At 42.1% G+C, this 17,877-nt stretch overlaps 2 protein-coding genes across 3 annotated transcripts; both read right to left on the bottom strand.

Moving 5' to 3' along the window:
- Positions 1-802: 802 nt before the first annotated feature.
- Positions 803-4,579, bottom strand: tmem169b (transmembrane protein 169b). Its single transcript, XM_076746178.1, has 3 exons — positions 4,449-4,579; positions 3,409-3,797; positions 803-3,000 (listed from the first exon to the last, which is right to left on the bottom strand). Exons 2-3 carry the CDS (start codon positions 3,680-3,682, stop codon positions 2,366-2,368), a joined length of 909 nt encoding a protein of 302 aa, XP_076602293.1. The 5' UTR covers positions 3,683-3,797; positions 4,449-4,579; the 3' UTR covers positions 803-2,365.
- Positions 4,580-8,561: 3,982 nt separating this feature from the next.
- Positions 8,562-17,688, bottom strand: pfkla (phosphofructokinase, liver a). 2 transcript variants are annotated; one of them, XM_076746176.1, is made up of 22 exons: positions 17,438-17,688; positions 16,465-16,538; positions 16,262-16,339; positions 15,145-15,334; positions 14,695-14,860; positions 14,134-14,178; positions 13,933-14,041; positions 12,974-13,069; positions 12,687-12,779; positions 12,293-12,418; positions 12,132-12,196; positions 11,983-12,046; positions 11,726-11,872; positions 11,553-11,623; positions 11,209-11,296; positions 10,940-11,092; positions 10,346-10,510; positions 10,209-10,270; positions 9,987-10,098; positions 9,737-9,836; positions 9,544-9,649; positions 8,562-9,463 (listed from the first exon to the last, which is right to left on the bottom strand). In XM_076746176.1, the coding sequence occupies exons 1-22, from the start codon at positions 17,520-17,522 to the stop codon at positions 9,316-9,318; spliced, it is 2,343 nt and encodes a 780-aa protein (XP_076602291.1). In that variant the 5' UTR covers positions 17,523-17,688; the 3' UTR covers positions 8,562-9,315. The 2 variants fall into 2 exon arrangements, with proteins under 2 accessions (XP_076602291.1, XP_076602292.1); XM_076746177.1 differs by lacking the exons at positions 16,262-16,339; positions 16,465-16,538; positions 17,438-17,688 and adding an exon at positions 15,927-15,996.
- Between the last annotated feature and the right edge of the window lie 189 nt (positions 17,689-17,877).

The raw sequence follows: 17,877 nt of genomic DNA, 5'->3' as shown, positions 1-17,877 counted from the left end.
GCGTTCATATGGCCCCGCGCGCTGAGTGAACTGATGCCTGCGCGTGGTGTATTGAGGTCAAATAAAACTAATGCTAAACAAATACATCAAAATAAATGAATAATAATGACAAACGAACACATAACTATAAAAAGAATAGATAGATAGATAGATAGATAGATAGATAGATAGTAATAAAAATGAATGGGCAAATATATAAATAAACAGAAAAAACGCAAACTACTCAGTCACCCCCAAACAAACCCCGACCCACTCCCACCAAACTGTAAAATGCTTTATTGGATTTTTCATCTATTGATTGTATAAGTTTAATTTCATACGTTTTAATGCCCCACATAAAGGTCTAGATGCTTTCCACACTGCTAGGAGTAAAATTCTTATGAGAAAATAGTACCAAAAAAAAAAAAAAAAAAAAAAAAAAACCTGAAGAATTTCCTGAGGAATTACTAAGGAATGATTTAACCTTAAATTATTCTAATAAACTGGACAGTAAAGTCAGTACATTGGTAAATAGGCTCTGTTGGCCCTGAATTTGCTTTTATAAATGTACAGGACTTGGTCGAGGGACATATGGATTTCCTTCACCAAGTACCCAAAGCACCATGGGGTGCTAATAATCAGATCTCAAAGCACCCAAACCCCAGACAGCCATCTGCATCAGTGCGTACCATGCAGAAATATATGCTGACTTATATTCCTGAGAGTCATTAGAAACCACACAGAAAACAGTGACTTGCTGTCCATTGAAACAAGAAGCTCTTTTCTCTTCCTCAGTGTGTTAAATGAGCACAGTTGCGATGTCATGACATAACACTTTATTTCATTTGTGTAATTCTTCACTTTGAATTCTGCAGTTTCACAACATGTAATGTGGCATACAGTCTCACTCCATTAACACTGAACTTTTCTTGTATGAAATTAAAAGTGAATATATCACCCAGCCAGGTTTAATCATAAACACCTGAATCACAAAATATGTAAACCATATGATCTACTTAAACTCCATCTGCTGCGTATGTCAGTCAGTCTGTTTGCAACACATTTACCTGAAAGTGCCAGAGTGTATATAACACCAAGCTACAACAATTTCAGGAAGTGTACTAGACTTAAATATTTAAAATAAATTAATTCAACATAAAAAATATGACTGTATGGAAATTTCACAGGCGTTTTTAGGTGGAGAACTTCATTTTACTTGTATGGACCACAATTGTGAAGACAACACAAGTAGTTTAAGGTCACAGACATCTGTGTTGGTGGTGTCTTAATCATACAAAAACATGACTGAAAAAACAAGTTCACCAAAAAAAAATGTTGGATTTGTCAGTGTGTCCTGACTATGGCTTTAAATCACGGCTGGTTTAACCTGCTAAGGGGCCCTTGGGCAAAAATGAGCAAAAACTATCAACATCAATGAGCCACACTGCTGCACTGGAGACAAGTTCCCTCATTACCACACACACACGCACGCACGCACGCACGCACGCACGCACGCACGCACGCGCGCACGCGCGCACGCACGCACACAGATAGTAGTTTACTTTGAGTCAATCCCACATACATCATCCTGCTGCTGAAAATACTCACTACAGCATCATGTGTATTATTCCACAACTGAAAAGGAAGTCAGAATTTTATGAGATGGAGTAACAATTGTTGGTTTTGGTCTTTTCAAGTGATTTGTGGACACAGAAACCCTTCACAAGACAATGCCATTCTTTAGGTGATATATGTTTGTCAGTATTGTGCTCATATCCTATTGGATTATCTTCTCAGCAATGCAACTGTTGATACAAATGTGAACACTTGACAGACACCATTTCACAATATAGAAAATAATGTAAACTCCACTGTCCAGCCTTGTGTCAAATACAACTTCACAGAGTGATTATGATCACGCCACATAGAGGACGGCATTGCCTTTGAAATGAATGCTGTTCTTGATGTCAGAATCAGAACAGTGATCCCATACATTTTAATTACAGATATTTACAGAGGAAGTGAAACTTGGTTTAATTTTCAGACCACTAACAACGCATCAGTGTCCACATCCAGTTTATCTAAACTTTACTACCGGACGCACCGAGGCCTCCAAAAGGTCTTTGAGTAGGAGTCAGTGATTTGAGACCATAAAAGTAAAAAATGACAAACATGCTCAGAGATATCATCCATAGTGCTTTAAAGAAATTGAAGTAGTAGTTCGGCATTTCAGCACAATTCAGGCAGTGTTTGATAAGTTGTCATTAACAGAAAAGTTTCGTGGAATAGCTTTCGTATACTTTCCTGTGACCGAGTTGCACCCTCTGGCACATATTTGTCATTTGTTAACAACAGCATGTGCCTCGGACCTCAGTGTCCCCCCAGTTCACACTGATGATGTCTGGGCGAGTTCACTGGGGGCCTTGCTCTGCAGAGTGCCAGAAACTGTATCAGAGTCAAGCAGCTCTACGATGCTATAGGGGGAGCAGTCCTCCAGTCCCAGCTTCCCACAGGCCCAGCCACAGAAGCCTTTCTCCAGGTCTCTCACAGCCATCCACCACTCGCTGAAGGCCCAGGACACCTGCACCACAGCGGAGTACAGAGCCAGGGACAGCGCCATGGGCATGATGAGCATGGGGTAGAAGATGATAAGGAAGGGGCAGATTGTAATCTTGTGCCAGAACGTCCGCTCTTCATTGTACACCAGGAAGACGTTGTACCAGGTGAGAGTGCCGTAGTAGAAGGAGGTGATGAAGGAGAGCAGGAAAACCACGGGGGCACAGGAGACGCTCCACAAGACGACATGGGGTCCCTGGCACACACCTAGGCTGCAGGTGCGTTTAGAGCCCTCCCTCGCCTCACACTCTGCGTCAAGACGTTCCCTTGACTTGGCCAGATCTCTGAGTTCCTTCTCTGTCAAAGTGAGATGAATGTCCACCACCTGACCCTTCTTCTTTCCTCGGGTGATGGTGCCGGTGAGGGTCACATAGCGGCTGTCTGGAGGAAGACTCCAGCCTCCTCCTGTTAAGAAATGACATGACATTAGACTTTTACCGATATGACACACAACAAGCAATAAGGTTCCCTTTCCTTATGCATATTCTTGTTCGGAGGCTCATAAAGAAAAAAGCAACCCTTGATATCAAATCCCTGTTTTTTTGTCCATTGAACCTTAATACAAAAATGTGATAAAGTAAATTTTTCCTTTTTTTCATGTAAAAGTATTGCATCGTTTGCATGGTCCCATACTGATGACTAAACCTTGAATCCTTCTTTAGTTTGGTTCATATGTAGTCAGTTTACATGGTGTAAATTGCCTGTGATATATCAAACACATGACTGAAGTGTTAAACTGAGACATGCTGCCCTTCAGTAATCATAACTGACACGTGGCTTCATGATTTTAACAGAATCTGACACTCGTCTCACCTTCGCCTGTAGGTGTGCAGAGGAATTTAGCTCCCTCCTCTGTGCTCCTCTCAGCTCCCTCCTCACCACCTTGGTCCTCTCCAGGCACCCTCTCCATTTCCGATCGGTAGACAATGATGGACTCTGGACGAGGGTCTTTCTTCTTCCTCCTCTTCCTCCTTATGGAGGGCCCCACTTCTCCATCGTCTACATGGTTCCCTGATATGTCTGATCTTAAGGAGATCATCTGTGGGCTGCCCTCTCCTTCAGTTTGTTGCTCCTCAACCTGAGCCATGCTCTCACCTGATCCACAAACTCTTGGACTAGCTTGGTTGGTTATGTGTGGAGACTAATAGTGAAATCCTGAGCAGCACAAACCATGTCCACCCATTGAGTTTAATGTTTTAAATCTAAGAGAGATTGAAAGTGATAAACACACACACACACACACACACACACACACACACACACACACACACACACACACACACACAAACAAACAAAAACAGAGAAAGAGGGTCATTAAGAGGCAACTTTGCTTTTTTTTAGTCACATTAATGTAATCCTCTGTGTAGAGTGATCCTGGCCTAGATTCTGCACTGACGGTTTTTCTGTGACAATGAATGATAAAAATCTACCCAATGTCACATTATCATTGATCTGATGGCATTAGGCATTAGGAGCAGACAGAGACCAAATCGTTCAAGATAGATCACAAACAAAGCGTGATAGATCAGCTCAGGAAAGGGGGGGCGCCTCTCTTGCATGACAGCGGAGCGGTACTCTCAGTGGATATGCTGCGTGCTCAGTTTATTACCACCATCCTTTCCATTTAATAGACATAATGACAGAAAAACTGCACAATTCATTGACAGATTGAGGCGATTTCCCAAAAGAATGCATGATTTGATACGAAGGGTGCAATCAACAATGCAACCCCTTCTTCACACAGCTGATCCCCTCCCATTTAAATCCCACCCATGTCCGCTCTTTTGTCTGCAGACGCCAGCCGGCGAACAACATGTACTCTAACTAGAACTGCAACTGGAATTCAGTCTTACCTTGAATAGGTTGGACGAGCACCGGATAGATGAACTATACCGTGTGAGGATAAATCACTGAATTTGGCTGGGCCCACACATCACAGCGTTGTGTTTGTGCCGATACAGATGCGCTACGCAAGATGATTTCTAGAATAGCACAAAACCCGCCCCTCTAACCTCTGTCACACCAATCCTGAGCCACCAATGAGGCCAGCGGTAGTCACGTGAACATGAAAAAACGGCTCCGCCAATGTTCATAAAAAGCACATCTGTCAGACTGGGACATGGGAATGGATGACTAATATGTCAACAACAATTCAAATACATACATCAAAATAAACTAGAAAATCATGTAATGGAGTTTTTAACTTTTTACAGTATGAGCATGTACTCCCTCAGCTGAATGTATGATGTGATGTTTTACAGCCTTGAAATGATACATGTATCACTATTTATATGGGCTGTATGTTTTGTACAGGGTTACACAAATTAATCAACGAAGATATTAATAAACCGTTTGTTGAATGTGTTAATAAAATCATGGTAACATTTACTATGACGATTTCACCTGCTGTGATTAGCATACTTAACTAACTACGGGTAATTGCTATAAAGCTAGAAACGTTTGCTAAACGTACAAAGCTAACTATGCTAATATCAGTTTGACTGAAATAAGTAGGCTTCATAAACAGAGCATCCAAGTGACATTTAAGAATTAACCCTTATTGTGCCTGTCTTCATTAAAATAATAGATTACAACAATAATATCTTGTCCTTCCAACCAATATGGACCAATACAGGACTAATACCGCTGTTTCACGTTGAAAGGGTGTTCGTGTGCCTGAACCGTTGACAAGAGGCAGCCTGTGTGCTTGATGGTTGAATCGGCTAAAGTCGTTAACGTTAGGCTGGTGTAAACATGAACGACCAATACTCATTTAATAATATCGACAGCCTCCTCTTGCAGTTTGGTAAGTTCAATTATTAAGTTTATTGTAAGTTTTTAGTTGTAGTTTTGTTGTCACTCGACGTTTGCTTGGCTTGCAATGTAAAGTTTTAGCTAATAACGTACGTCATTAACTAGTTAGCTAGCTAGTTTTGGTGTTAGCTAACTAACCTATCTTAAGCTAAATCGGGTGAGCCGATAATCACACTTATACTAATAACAATATATAAAAGTTAATAGTTATTTTCAGATAAGATAACTGTTGTTTGTATTTTGTAGCTCTTCAGATTCGGGAGCTTTCCCAAAAGAAAAATGAAATCAACCAACAAATTAAAGGTATGTCTAACAGTTAGCTAGACAGGCAGGTATGACAGACAGGCTAACAGGCAAATAGTTTACCATGATTTCTATGGTGACATGGTCTCCACCAAGTGTCCACATTTGTGTCAACAGTTTACAGGGCCGACATTGCTGAGAGGAGGTCTTACATTGAAACAATCCACAGAAATACCAAAAAAGTCGAGGAAGAAATTAGACTGAAGCAGAGCACCATAGCACATAATAAAGCTAATGCTAAAAGGTATGATGAACAGGTAACACACCGGCCTCACTACGATGAATCAAATCTTACATGTAACTTAACATAAGCAGTGGAGTCCAGCGTGGATATTCAGATACTAATGCTTGTCATCTATGTAACTTTAGCATGAAGGCGACTAACAGCCTGCTTCGTCAGTATGAGCAGACACTGAAAGAAGAACTAGAGAGCAGAAACGCCAGCTACAACCATGACATGTGGGTTCACTTAGCTGTGGTTAACATGTGTTTCATACATTTTCAAATAAGCAAAGCTGATGTTTTTCCCTCATTTGTAACCAGGGCAGTCTACAAAGAGAGAATTGCCAGCTACAGGAAGATATTTCAGACCCATGAAGAGTATTATTGCCAAAATCCTCCTGCTCAAAAGCTCCTCATGCTGCAGGCTGAAAAAGAGGAGATTGAGTCTCGGATCAGCGCTTGTGATGCTCAAATAGTAATGAAGCAGAAGGAGCTGGACTGTCTCACTGGTGATACACTTTTTATATCATCACAACTTGCTCTGGTAGAGCTGAAGTATTTACAGTATTTATACTATTAATTTAATCTCTGTCTGACCAGGTCCAACAGTCAATTCTTCTCTCACTGAGAAACTACCAGACAGGTATCTTTCAGTGAATTTTATAGATAACAAAGAATCATGACCCATAGCCTCCAGCAAAGCTCGCTTTTCTCTGATTGACTCAAACCCTCTTCCTAGTGTGTCTGGCCAGCAGTCCATAGCAGAACCAGAGAAACAATTAGATCCTCACACAGTGGAGGACAGCGATTCTTCCATTGACATCTCCTCTCCTCAACTCAACCACACAAAGGTACTTTGATGCATCAGTCGGTACTAACAGAATTGTAAAGCTGATGAAATTCTAGCAATCATTCAGTGAAACATAGAAGTTGAAGCTGGTGCTGTTACAACCACTTTGATAAGCCTGAACAGATCTCACAGAATGGTCACGCAACTTCTGTCGAGGCAAATGCTGAAGAAATATGTGAGGAAAATGAGGGCCAGGATACAACAACCTGCAGCCCTCCCCCAGAAGAAGGCAGCAATAGGCTGTGGCCATGTCAGCAGCTGGATGGTAAGAAGAGGAAAGTCTGATATATACAGTGTTTCAGTTAACACCAGCACTTTACACACACTATAGTGGTCTACTTTTTCATATTTGGATGTTTATACTTCAAACCTCATCAGCAGAATATTTATTTCCTCAGAACAAATATGGCAAGATGCGATGCAGACCGAAGAGCAGGACCAGAAAACTGGGCCACAGGACCAGGTCTTTGTAATGTTTGTCTACCATACCAAAACTGACCTTAAAATGGACGTTTTTCCAACTTAACCTTTAATTTCCTAATTTAATGTGTTTCCTGCACTGAAACAGCAGTCCAATGTATCAGATGTAGAGGAAGCAGTGGAGCAGGAGGAGATGGAAGAAAGAGGAGCTACAGCACAAGAGCAGGCGCGAGGAAAAGAGGACACAGAGGGACTGACTGCTTTTCCTCAGTCATCACAGCAAGAAACTAATCCTCAGTCCTCCCCAGCAACAGTGAAAGCTGCGCCTTCAACCCCAGTGTTGCCATTTAAGTAAAGTCTTGTCTGAGTTTGCCAACACTTTGAATCACTGTCAAAACAGCTTCTGAGAACTATGTTTTCATGTTTCACGTTTCAGCTTTAGTCCGGGTGGCTCCCCACATCAAGGGACCTCCAAATCTCCAGCTTTCCCGTTCTCTCTGAACTCTGATCCCAGCACCCCGGGCTTCTCTGGATTTAGATTTGACGTGGGCTCAACACAGGATGAGGTGAGGTGTGAGCAAAGGGAGTACATGATTTGACAGAAATCAAAGTTTTTTGGTTTTGGATTTACCTCCAAGTTCCTTTACAGGACTCATCTTTCGCTTTCACCGGCTCTTTTTTCAACGAGAAGGTAGTGCCTTCTTACTGTAACTCCTCTTCACCTCTATTACACACAGTATGATTAGAATAAAAACATCAAACCATGTTCATGTCTTTGCAGAAAACAACAGAATCAAAGTCTTCTAGCTGTAAGTATCAAATCAGACCTGTTTTTGTGATGTTTGTTTCCTGCGTTGAACTGTAGGTATGTGTATGATTTTGCAGGCCCTGAGTTCTTGTTTGGCCAACCAGAGCAAAGTGAAGATTTCCAGTTTGCCTTCACCTCTAAGAGCCCTCACACACCTAACAGAGGTGACTCTGGGGATGATTTCCCATTTTCATTCAACTTTTGAGTGTTATGAGTGAAACATCCTAAGTGCTATGTAAGACCAGCACAGTTCATAATTCTTTTCATCAGTAATGTTCTCATAATGGGTTAATGACAGGTACCTTAGGTAAGAACTCATAGTTTATCACCATTATAAAACTTAGAAAAGTCCTACATGACACACGTTTTTCTAATACAATTTTTCAGTTTTTGTTCTGTTAAATGTTGGTATGTATTTATCTGTTTAACTTAATATCTTATGTCAAAAGCTATTCAGTAAACAGTGAACATCTTTCTAACATCACTAACTACAGCTTTACTATCCAAATAATACACAACATATCTTCATATTTCTTTACTGACTTCTCTTGCAAGTGCAGTAGTTGTGAAGTTTATTTCACAGTGTAATAAGCAGTGTGTTGATTTGCATTAAGTTTGTGTCAATTATTGACAGAAGTGATGTTTCAGTCCAGTGCAGTGTATTAATAAAAGGAAAATAACATCTCACTGGTCCTGTGAGTCACATTTTGACATTAAGTGTATTTCCAACCAACCACTGGCGCACTTAAACTTTCATTTTTGTGCAAATTATAGAGGGGCTCCACAACTTCAGAAGCTCTTAGCTAATGAAATGTTAGAAAATGCATACGCACACTTTTTACTTTACTTCAGGTTCATGATCAGATTATTTGTCTTAGAGAAGTTCATTTTTCTCCTGCATGATTTTGGAAGTAAACCATTCATATCACACCACATACAATCTGCTTTATATACTGCATCCAGTAGTTAATTAAAGTTTTAGTTTCATTTCACACCTGGTTGCCTTTTTATGGCAGTGATTCGACTAAACAAAGGCTCACTTGGTACAAGGAATAGCAAAACCTGATCTGTATCGAATGCATCATTCAATATATGACTGCTTGAAGTACATTTTTTCATTCTTAAATATACTGTAGTGACTACGACACTGACAACAAACAGACCAATGCTGGCTTCAAAATTCCGGCCCTGCATGCATGAATAGCGGCAGAGTGAAACCAGTTCTTAAAGTATGTAGTCTGTAGGAGCAAAGGATGGACAGATAAGGGTTAAAAAGTGCAGAGAATATACTGTTCAAGAGAGCCTAGAACCCAGAGTCGATGCTGATGGAGCGTCGAGTCACGTGTTCAATCTCTCCTGGGACGTATTCGCAGAAGCTGGTTTGATACTTGGCCAACATTTTTAGCATCGGCCGAAGTTTAAGCCACCACTGGACCTTGGGCATCCGGTGCCTAACAAACACGCATAATTCACATATTAAGACTGATCAATAATGAACACTTGTTATTTGACAAAAACTGAATTTACTTACTCAAAATCAGTCACGGCCTTCAGTTCACTGACGGGGCTGAATGAGACGACCTTCCTGTTGAGGCCGAGCACACATGCTGTATCTGGTGAGTTGGCGAACACGCGCTCTGGTGGGAAAAAGGGGTGTGATCATAACGTCATGGTTTGGGTTTCTGAGCAATTTATTTAACTGTGGCTTCAGACAGTAACTCTACCTTGCCGGAAGTTTTCAGTCAATCTCTGTGAAATCCACTGGATGGCCCTCACACCCAACTTGGTGCCAAAATTTCTATCAAATGGAGAGGGTGCCCCTCCCTAGAGCACAAACACACAACTAAGTATAAATATGTTGCACGATGCTTCACAGTATTTGAGTGTCATTTTAAATCATCTCCGTAACTGATATCATTTGTTAGCTGCTAAGCTCTTCTGCCAGTCAATGGATCTGATATGGTGGCTCTGTACCTGCTGAAGGTGTCCCAACACATTGATTCTGCAGTCAAAGATGCCCTTCCCCTCTGATGAATACAGCTTATGGATGAAATCTGTAGTGTAGTTTTCATGGCATTTTTCATTCCTGTTTTGACAGAACAGATAGCATGATGGCAGAAAAGAACATTGATGCAACATAAACAAAAGTCTCTGCATGGATGTTTGAATTCATGGACGTGTTCGGGGGTTATGTACCTCAGCACAAGACCCCGCTGGATGTCCTTCTTCATCTTTTCAGTCAAATGCTCCACATTGGTCTGTGAAAAGGGCACATAGTTAAACAGACAGCTGTGAACAATAGAGACAGAAGGCAGGTTTGTTTTTGGTCATACCTTCAGGTCGTGGATGTTGAAGGGGTCTTCAAAGATATAGGCTGCGTCAGCACCCACAGCTATACCAGTGCAGGTCGCCAGATAGCCACAGAACCCACCCATAGTCTCCACCACAAACACTCGTCTCTTGGTCCCAGTGGCAGACTGCTTGATCGTGTCACAACCCTGAAGAAGAAATCGAAATGGCAGCGTGAAAGGACACGGTGGTAATTGAAGACATGGTCAACAGTGCAGGTGTAGAGGTGGAGAAAGGGTCAACTTCAACTTAATCCTAATTAACACTCATCTACACTTTAGTGCATACAGACAAAGCCGGTGTTCATGTGCCTTTTCCAGGTGTGGTGCTTAATATAAAAGCACGGGTGAACTAGTGCTGCCTGTCTCTACTTCTTCTCAAAGTTTAAAGACAAAAACTAAAGCTCTAAGTACTCACTGTAACCCATGTTTTGACTAAGACTAAAGAGTTCAAAGTGTATCTTGGTAATACGACAGCTTATACGAGATGTGATGTTTTCTGGCTTGGTTCAGTCTTTATTCATGTTAATCCTGAAACATCAAAGTCACACAGTTAATTTGCCATCTGCTCAGCATTACCACCATGGCAGCATTGACAGCCGTGTCTGCTCCCAGGCTGAAGTCAGTTCCAGGGACGTTGTTGCTGATGGTAGCAGGGATTACACACATGGGGATGCAGAGCTCATCATAGCGACTCCGGGCTTCAAACAGCTGCAGCACACCTTCGTACCCCTTTGAAAGTCACCAAGAGGTAGATTGAAAACCTCTTTGATGTAACACTGACACTGTAAATTAATATACAAGTAATTCAGCTCTGGTTCTTTGAAGGGTTGCGTCTTATTCTCTACCTCAAACCCTCCGATTACAAGCAGAGCTGAGATGTTGAACTTGGCGATGGTTTCCACAACCTTCTCCATGTGTTTGTCTGGGAGAGTTCTGAAACAGGACACGAAACAGAGACTGAAAATCACTCAATGAAGCACTCCACCAATTTTACATGTCAAAAATCATTTTCTGTCCACTGGGAGTGTTACACAGCCTGTGAGAGCAGTGGGATAATTTCTCATGTGGCTCTTCATGTGGAAGTTTTGTCAACTCTTGTCACAATATAAATAGCAGTATAGTACATGTATGTTGTCATACTGCCTGATCGTTGTTTATATTATAGAAACCAAAGTGTGCTGTTGCTCACCGTTTTGTCCCCAGCAGTGAGCCCCCTTGGCCCGTCCATCCCGCCACATGGTGCCATTCCATCTCAGTGACCTGCAGGCAGACAGGCGTCAGTATTGAACAGTTTCCTCTCACTCTCACACAGGTTATGTGTTGCTGAAATCTACTGCAGTGTGGTAAAGCGGTAGCTCTCACCGCCCCTCTGGCAAGTCCTTGAAAGCCATCGTGAACAGCATAGACCTTGTGTCCATGAGCGATCGCTACCCTCGCAGCAGACCTCACCGCTGCGTTCATCCCCGCGGCCGGAGCTCCAACGTTCAGAATAGCCACAGAGAAATTGCTCTGTGGGAGAACACGAGTCAGACATCAATAAGCACATGAGTTTGACTTATGGGATTATTTTACATGAGTTAAGGCAAATACTGCATGTGTGTGCATGTGTGTGTGCTCACCTTCGACTTGGCCGGCTTCTGGAAGGCAAGAAGCTTGTAGATGTTCCAGTTGTTCTCAAAACTCCTGCAAGAAAATCACTATTTTTAGCTTGATCTTGTTTGTTATTTGCACAGAAATCAAAACCAACAACACTAACATTGGCTCTCACCCTCCACGCAGTTTAACAGCCTCATCAAACCTCTTCTCATTCATGGCCATCTGCACCAGCTTAGTCTGTGAATGATGGCGCAGTCAAAAAATACAGCAGTCTCCCACTGTTTGTGAGTACGTCCATTAAAACCAATTAAAAAAGGGAGAAGAGCCACTCACCATCTCCACACACTCCATGAGAGGCAGGCGAACAGCATGGTTACCTGACAGGCCGATGGCACAGGCTGGGGTTTCAGGGGAGGCCTCCATCAGGGCGATCACTGCCTCCACACCCAACTTAGTGCTCTGGAAACACAATAAATACATTCAATTTATCAATAATGAATGCTGGAGAGTACCACCTTATTAGGTGCAAAAGCCAGGCAATCAGAAACAAGTATTGGCACAAGTACAATTAAAATGATTATATTAATGGACATCTTGGCAGTTTAGATCTGCAATTCCATGTTTAAACTATTGCTGAAACAGACCTCAACATTTGGTTTGTGTGTCCCAGTTGCATTTCTGCGGTATACAATAAAAAAAAAAAAAAAATCAGTGTTGATCGACTCACCAGTATTCTGTCAAACGCTGAGGGAATTCCTCCTCGCTGAACGTGGCCGAGTACTGTCACTCTGGTGTCATAACCCAGCCTCTTTACCACCAGCTTCAAACACACGGGCATGATATCATTTCAGCATATTATGGGTTTGTTATATAGCAGATATACACAACTGAGAGACTGACAAACAAGATCTTATCCTTGATGTGTACCTCCTGTTTTACATCATCAACAAAACTGCCACAAATGTCACAATGACAGCCATCAATCATGGCTGGTCCTTAAATCTTGAAACGTACCTCTTTCACGTAAGTTGTGGAGATGGGTTTGCCATTCCTGTCGATGGCTCCTTCTGCGATGATTATAATGTTGAGTCTTGACCCACTAATGCGACTCTGGAGGTAAACAGACACATAAAGCCAGTTAGTCACTAAGAACAATCCTGCTCCTGAGTACTATATTTTAAGTTTTAATCAAATCTAATATTTCAATCAATTCAGCCTCCTTTGTTTCTGAAATGCTTGTGGGCCAAAGAGCATGTCTACATGACCTCTCCTGTGAATACACATATACAGTATGTACTCTATGTGTCCGACAGTCTACTTGAGGGGTGATAAGGGAAGACGCCACCCCCCTTGTTAACCTGCCATCCTCCCTCTCCATCCCCTGGTAGCAGAGAGAGAGTGCAGGGGCAGAGCGGGTGTTTAGTTGAATTTGTTACTCCAGTCTGCCTGACCTTTTGATCCTTTGTCTGACAGTTTGTCCAAGTTAGACTCTACGTGCCTGACGATGGCTCTGAAATATCAGTAGACTAACTGCTGCGTATTGATAAACCCATGGCGCTGTCCGTGGTGCTGAAGTAACAGATTTGTACTTCATTTGTACCCTTCTGTTAGTTTCATCTTGGATCTACAGTATTTTCTAAACTATAAATACTCAATTCTAGCCAATAAACTCAACAGATTAGCATCACCTTCATGATCACAGTGACAAGTGGCAACGTGTAGTCACACAAGAGCGAGAGAGTCAAAGAGACACACTGCTGCCTGCAGTATTCCTATCATATTTCTATGATCATTCAGTAGCATCTGTGCTGCTGAAAATACACCTCCAGGCCAAGCCACCTCTGTAACAAGGTATTTTAGTGGAGACGTGACTACAGGATAAATGTTAGGACCATCCCACCTGCACAAAATTAACAAATCACCTGCTGTTATTCCTTAGGGCAAACACAGTCTAGACCAGTTTTGTGTCTCACCGCTTCTAGACGGGTGCACATGCGGTCCTCCCAGCCATCCTGAGGAGGAGCCTCTGGAATGAAGAGCCAGTCTGCCCCAGATGCCAGCGCTGACACCAGGGCCAGATATCTAGAGTAATAGCACAGAGTAACAGCACAATAATTTGCTTTATTCAGTGGCAGTGCATAAAGGATAGCAAACTGGGTCAGACTGTTACTCACCCACAGTGTCGCCCCATGACTTCCAGAACGAAAGTGCGCTGGTGGCTGTAGGAGGTAAACGACATTTATATTGAAACAAGCGAACAAACACTCGCAGAGTATTTTCAGATTGCTCCAACATGCCGAGATCCGAGGGAGCGAGTCTGGGCAAGATCACAGAAATCATGCCAGAAGGCCTTGTTTTGTCAGAACTCAACTCCCCCACTGGGTTATAACAAAACCTGGCTTATATGATTGCATTCCATTAACAATAACTCATCACATTATGCATGTATAATACACATCCAGATAAATGGGATTACAGAGCTGTGGCTGACAGTAACTTTCAATGCAATCCACAATTTTTCTATAAATTAATAAAATATGCTTATAATCATGTCTCTGATTTTCTAGCTTAAAGTAGGACTGTGTTTCTGTTTTATCTCCATATTGTCTGACATATTTAGAAAGAATTAACAAACAAATGACAAATCACTTTTGTCAGTGACGTCATGATCACTGCTTTGATGAAACACCAGCTGCTTCAGCGCTGCAGCTGTTCAGTCTCACGGAGTGTCTGACCTTTGTGCAGTGGTCATGATAGCATCAATTATCTCCATGATGCGGTGCAGCGCCGAGTCAGCTCCGATGGTCATGTCAGTGCCGCAGAAGTCGTTGTCGATGGAACCCACGAGCCCCACGATGTTCAGGTGGTCGTGCTGCTTGGCCAGACTGTCTGTGATGCTTCCTGAAGTGGCACACATGCACGCACATTGTTGTAGATGTTATACTAGAAGCTTACTATTAAATACACCACAGCAATAAAATAATCAGCATATTACTACAGAGGGAGATAAAGAATGATTCATAAATCTGAGAGGGCTGACACAAAAGCCCATACCCTGGACAATGAAATGATACTTTAAAAAAGTATTTCACCATAGGATGAAGTTTTGTCTACCCTATTGGTTCCAATAGTCAGTATGAGTTCATAATGATGGCAAACTGCATTTTAAGGTTCAGCGACTTTACCTTTCTGTACGAGCTCAGCCAGCAGGTTGCTCCACTCGCTGCGGAAGATGTTGGCTCCTGTGAGGCTGCCGTCTCCACCACACACACACAAGTTGGTGATGCCTTTCTTCACTAAGTTGAGGGCAGCGGCGAGCCTTCCCTCGCGAGTCGTGAAGGCCTTGCATCGGGCGCTGCCTATCACAGTCCCACCCTGTGATCATATGACGAGTTACAAACCAAATCAGGACATTGTGGTCTGTCGATGAATAATGTCATTTGTTTTTGCTCTGGCAACAAGAACCAGAACCCAGTCACAAGCAGTCACTCGAGACATATTTGTGATACACTCTGATGCTAAATGTGAGCTACAATCTAACTCCTATACAGCAGCGGTTCCCAACTTGTGTCATAAGATTAATCTAAAGAGTCTTGAGATAGTTATTAGAGTAAAATTTTTTTTACTGCTGAGATTTTTCCCTAAAAATTATTCAAATGCACAGCCTGAGGACAGAAAAATCACCAATTGTTTGAACTGCCCAAAACTCATAAGCAGGAATCCAGAGCTAAGGGCTGACCTGTAGACGTTGCTTTGTATTAATTTTGTATTAATTAATTTTAAGCAAAGCAGGTTAGGAACCAGCACTTAGAAAAAAGTAGCACATGCCCCTCAACACATTTCCTGCATAAACTTAAGACAACTAATGCAGAACAGGCAGTGGGATTGCTTATAATTGTCATCCAAACAGTGCAACTTGCTGCTTCTTGAGGTTAAGGTTTAGAGTACATGCAACAAGGCCCCTTACCAGGTTATAACCAGTATTAGACAGGCAGGGGGAGAAGAGATGAGAGGAGATGGATGAAATAACAAAATTCCTATTAAATCCATAACAAAGAAAGAGAAAAAGAAATTTAAGACCAGAAAGAAACAACATAAATCTTAAATATTACAATAAGGCACAACTAAGGCACAATAGGCCCTTTTCACAGAAGATATTCTGACATGTGACAGTCAGGAAAAGCAGAGGTGTAAATAATAAAATTAATGTACTTTTCCTAGTATGACAAGTCAAAATGTCTGCTATGAAAAATGCCTATTATACGTACCTTTACTAGCGGTGGCAATACTATTTTAACCTACTTGTTGGATGATGTTGGTCACACTGTGCCAGTGTGCCAGTTTGATGTTGTCTCCCCCATCCACCAGGCCTTGGTATCCCTGAGAAGAAACAGCATTTCCAAATTGCATGTTAATGACAAGAACAGAGTGGGCGCGTCCAGTGAGAATAAAGACCTAATTCATTGTGTCTAATAGCAACGTATTAATACAAACAGCTTGTTTACCTCATGAATAAGGTACACCTGGGCCCCTACATAGATGCCCATTCTGGTCACAGCTCGGACAGCAGCATTCATCCCTGGGTCGAGGACAGTTGCACAAAAATATTAGATTCAGTCAGTTAGTACACACAAGCTGTTGCACCATAATGCTGCATGAGGAAATCACACCCTGTCGAGGGATATGACTTCATTATCTGCTATTGGGCAAAGGTGCCATCCGCTCTGTGGAGACACACCAATCACAGTCCTCGACAAGCATGAACGAATTACATGAACGGACCCTGATGCTGGATGAGTTATGTACTTAAGTACACTGTTGTTTACTTGCAACAGAAATACTCTGTTGCAAGTAAAAGCCATGTGTTCAATATTTTATTTAAGTACAAAAGTTCTGCATCAAAATATTCTTGAGGTACCAAGAGCAAAAGCACTCATTATGCCGAATGGCTGTCTCAGAATAATGTACTGCAGTAGATTACTGACTATAATAACTGATGCATTAATGTATCACTTTAATGTTGCAGGTGGTGACGGTGGAGATAATTTTAATTAGCTTCACAGATTTATTGGGTTCAACAAAGTCTATTTGTTCATTATAATTTATATTATGAATCTGAAACGTAATAAAAAGTGCAACATTTGCAGTATAAAGTAGCAGGAAATGTAAATATTCAAGTGAAGTACAAGCACCTCAAATTATACTTGAATAAAGTAACTGAGTGAGTGTTACACTTTCAGCCATTGTGAGTTAGCCACGTACAATATAGGTACAGTATATGAAGCCCATCCACGACCTTTGACCCCTGCTAGCACGACAGAACTGTCACTTTTATCTGTTAGATAACAGAGCTATTCGTTAAAACTATTGCTATTTCCTGCCAATGTTAAATGTTACTGCTGAAAACCAGTTTAGTATCTACGTGTATTTACTGGCAACTGACTGCAATTTAATGTTAATTCGGCTGACGTAAGTCACCTTGTGCATCTCCACCGCTGGTCAGGACTGCTATGGCCCGCCCCGCTCCCGTCATCTTCAGCTTCTCTAAGTCCATCGAAGACATTTTGACCCGCTCAGCTCGCAACAATGAAACTGAGTGAAAATGAAGAAATAATCGCCAACTAGCAAAGAAAAGTGGCCGGACGGGTGAGGGCGGGCTGCTCCAGATGTCGCTTCCTTGTTTTTCGCAGGTTAAGCCTCAGCACACGTTCAGCGTTGACACTTCTTCAGCTTGACTCCGCCCCTGTCCAAAGGAGAGGGGCACGCGGGGTGGAGAACGATGAGCGTTTATTTTCTAATCTCGTACCGCCCGGCAGAACTCTGCTCTCTTATCGACACGTGTCACAGCATTAGCCCGCCTGCTCGCCGTGCCCTGAAGTTTATACCGCAAGAAAGCTCAGCAACAGCTAGTTCAACCC

This window comes from Chaetodon auriga, chromosome 13 (genome assembly GCF_051107435.1).
Source record: "Chaetodon auriga isolate fChaAug3 chromosome 13, fChaAug3.hap1, whole genome shotgun sequence".
NCBI lineage: Eukaryota > Metazoa > Chordata > Actinopteri > Chaetodontiformes > Chaetodontidae > Chaetodon > Chaetodon auriga.
This window is presented reverse-complemented; position numbering and strand designations above follow the sequence as displayed.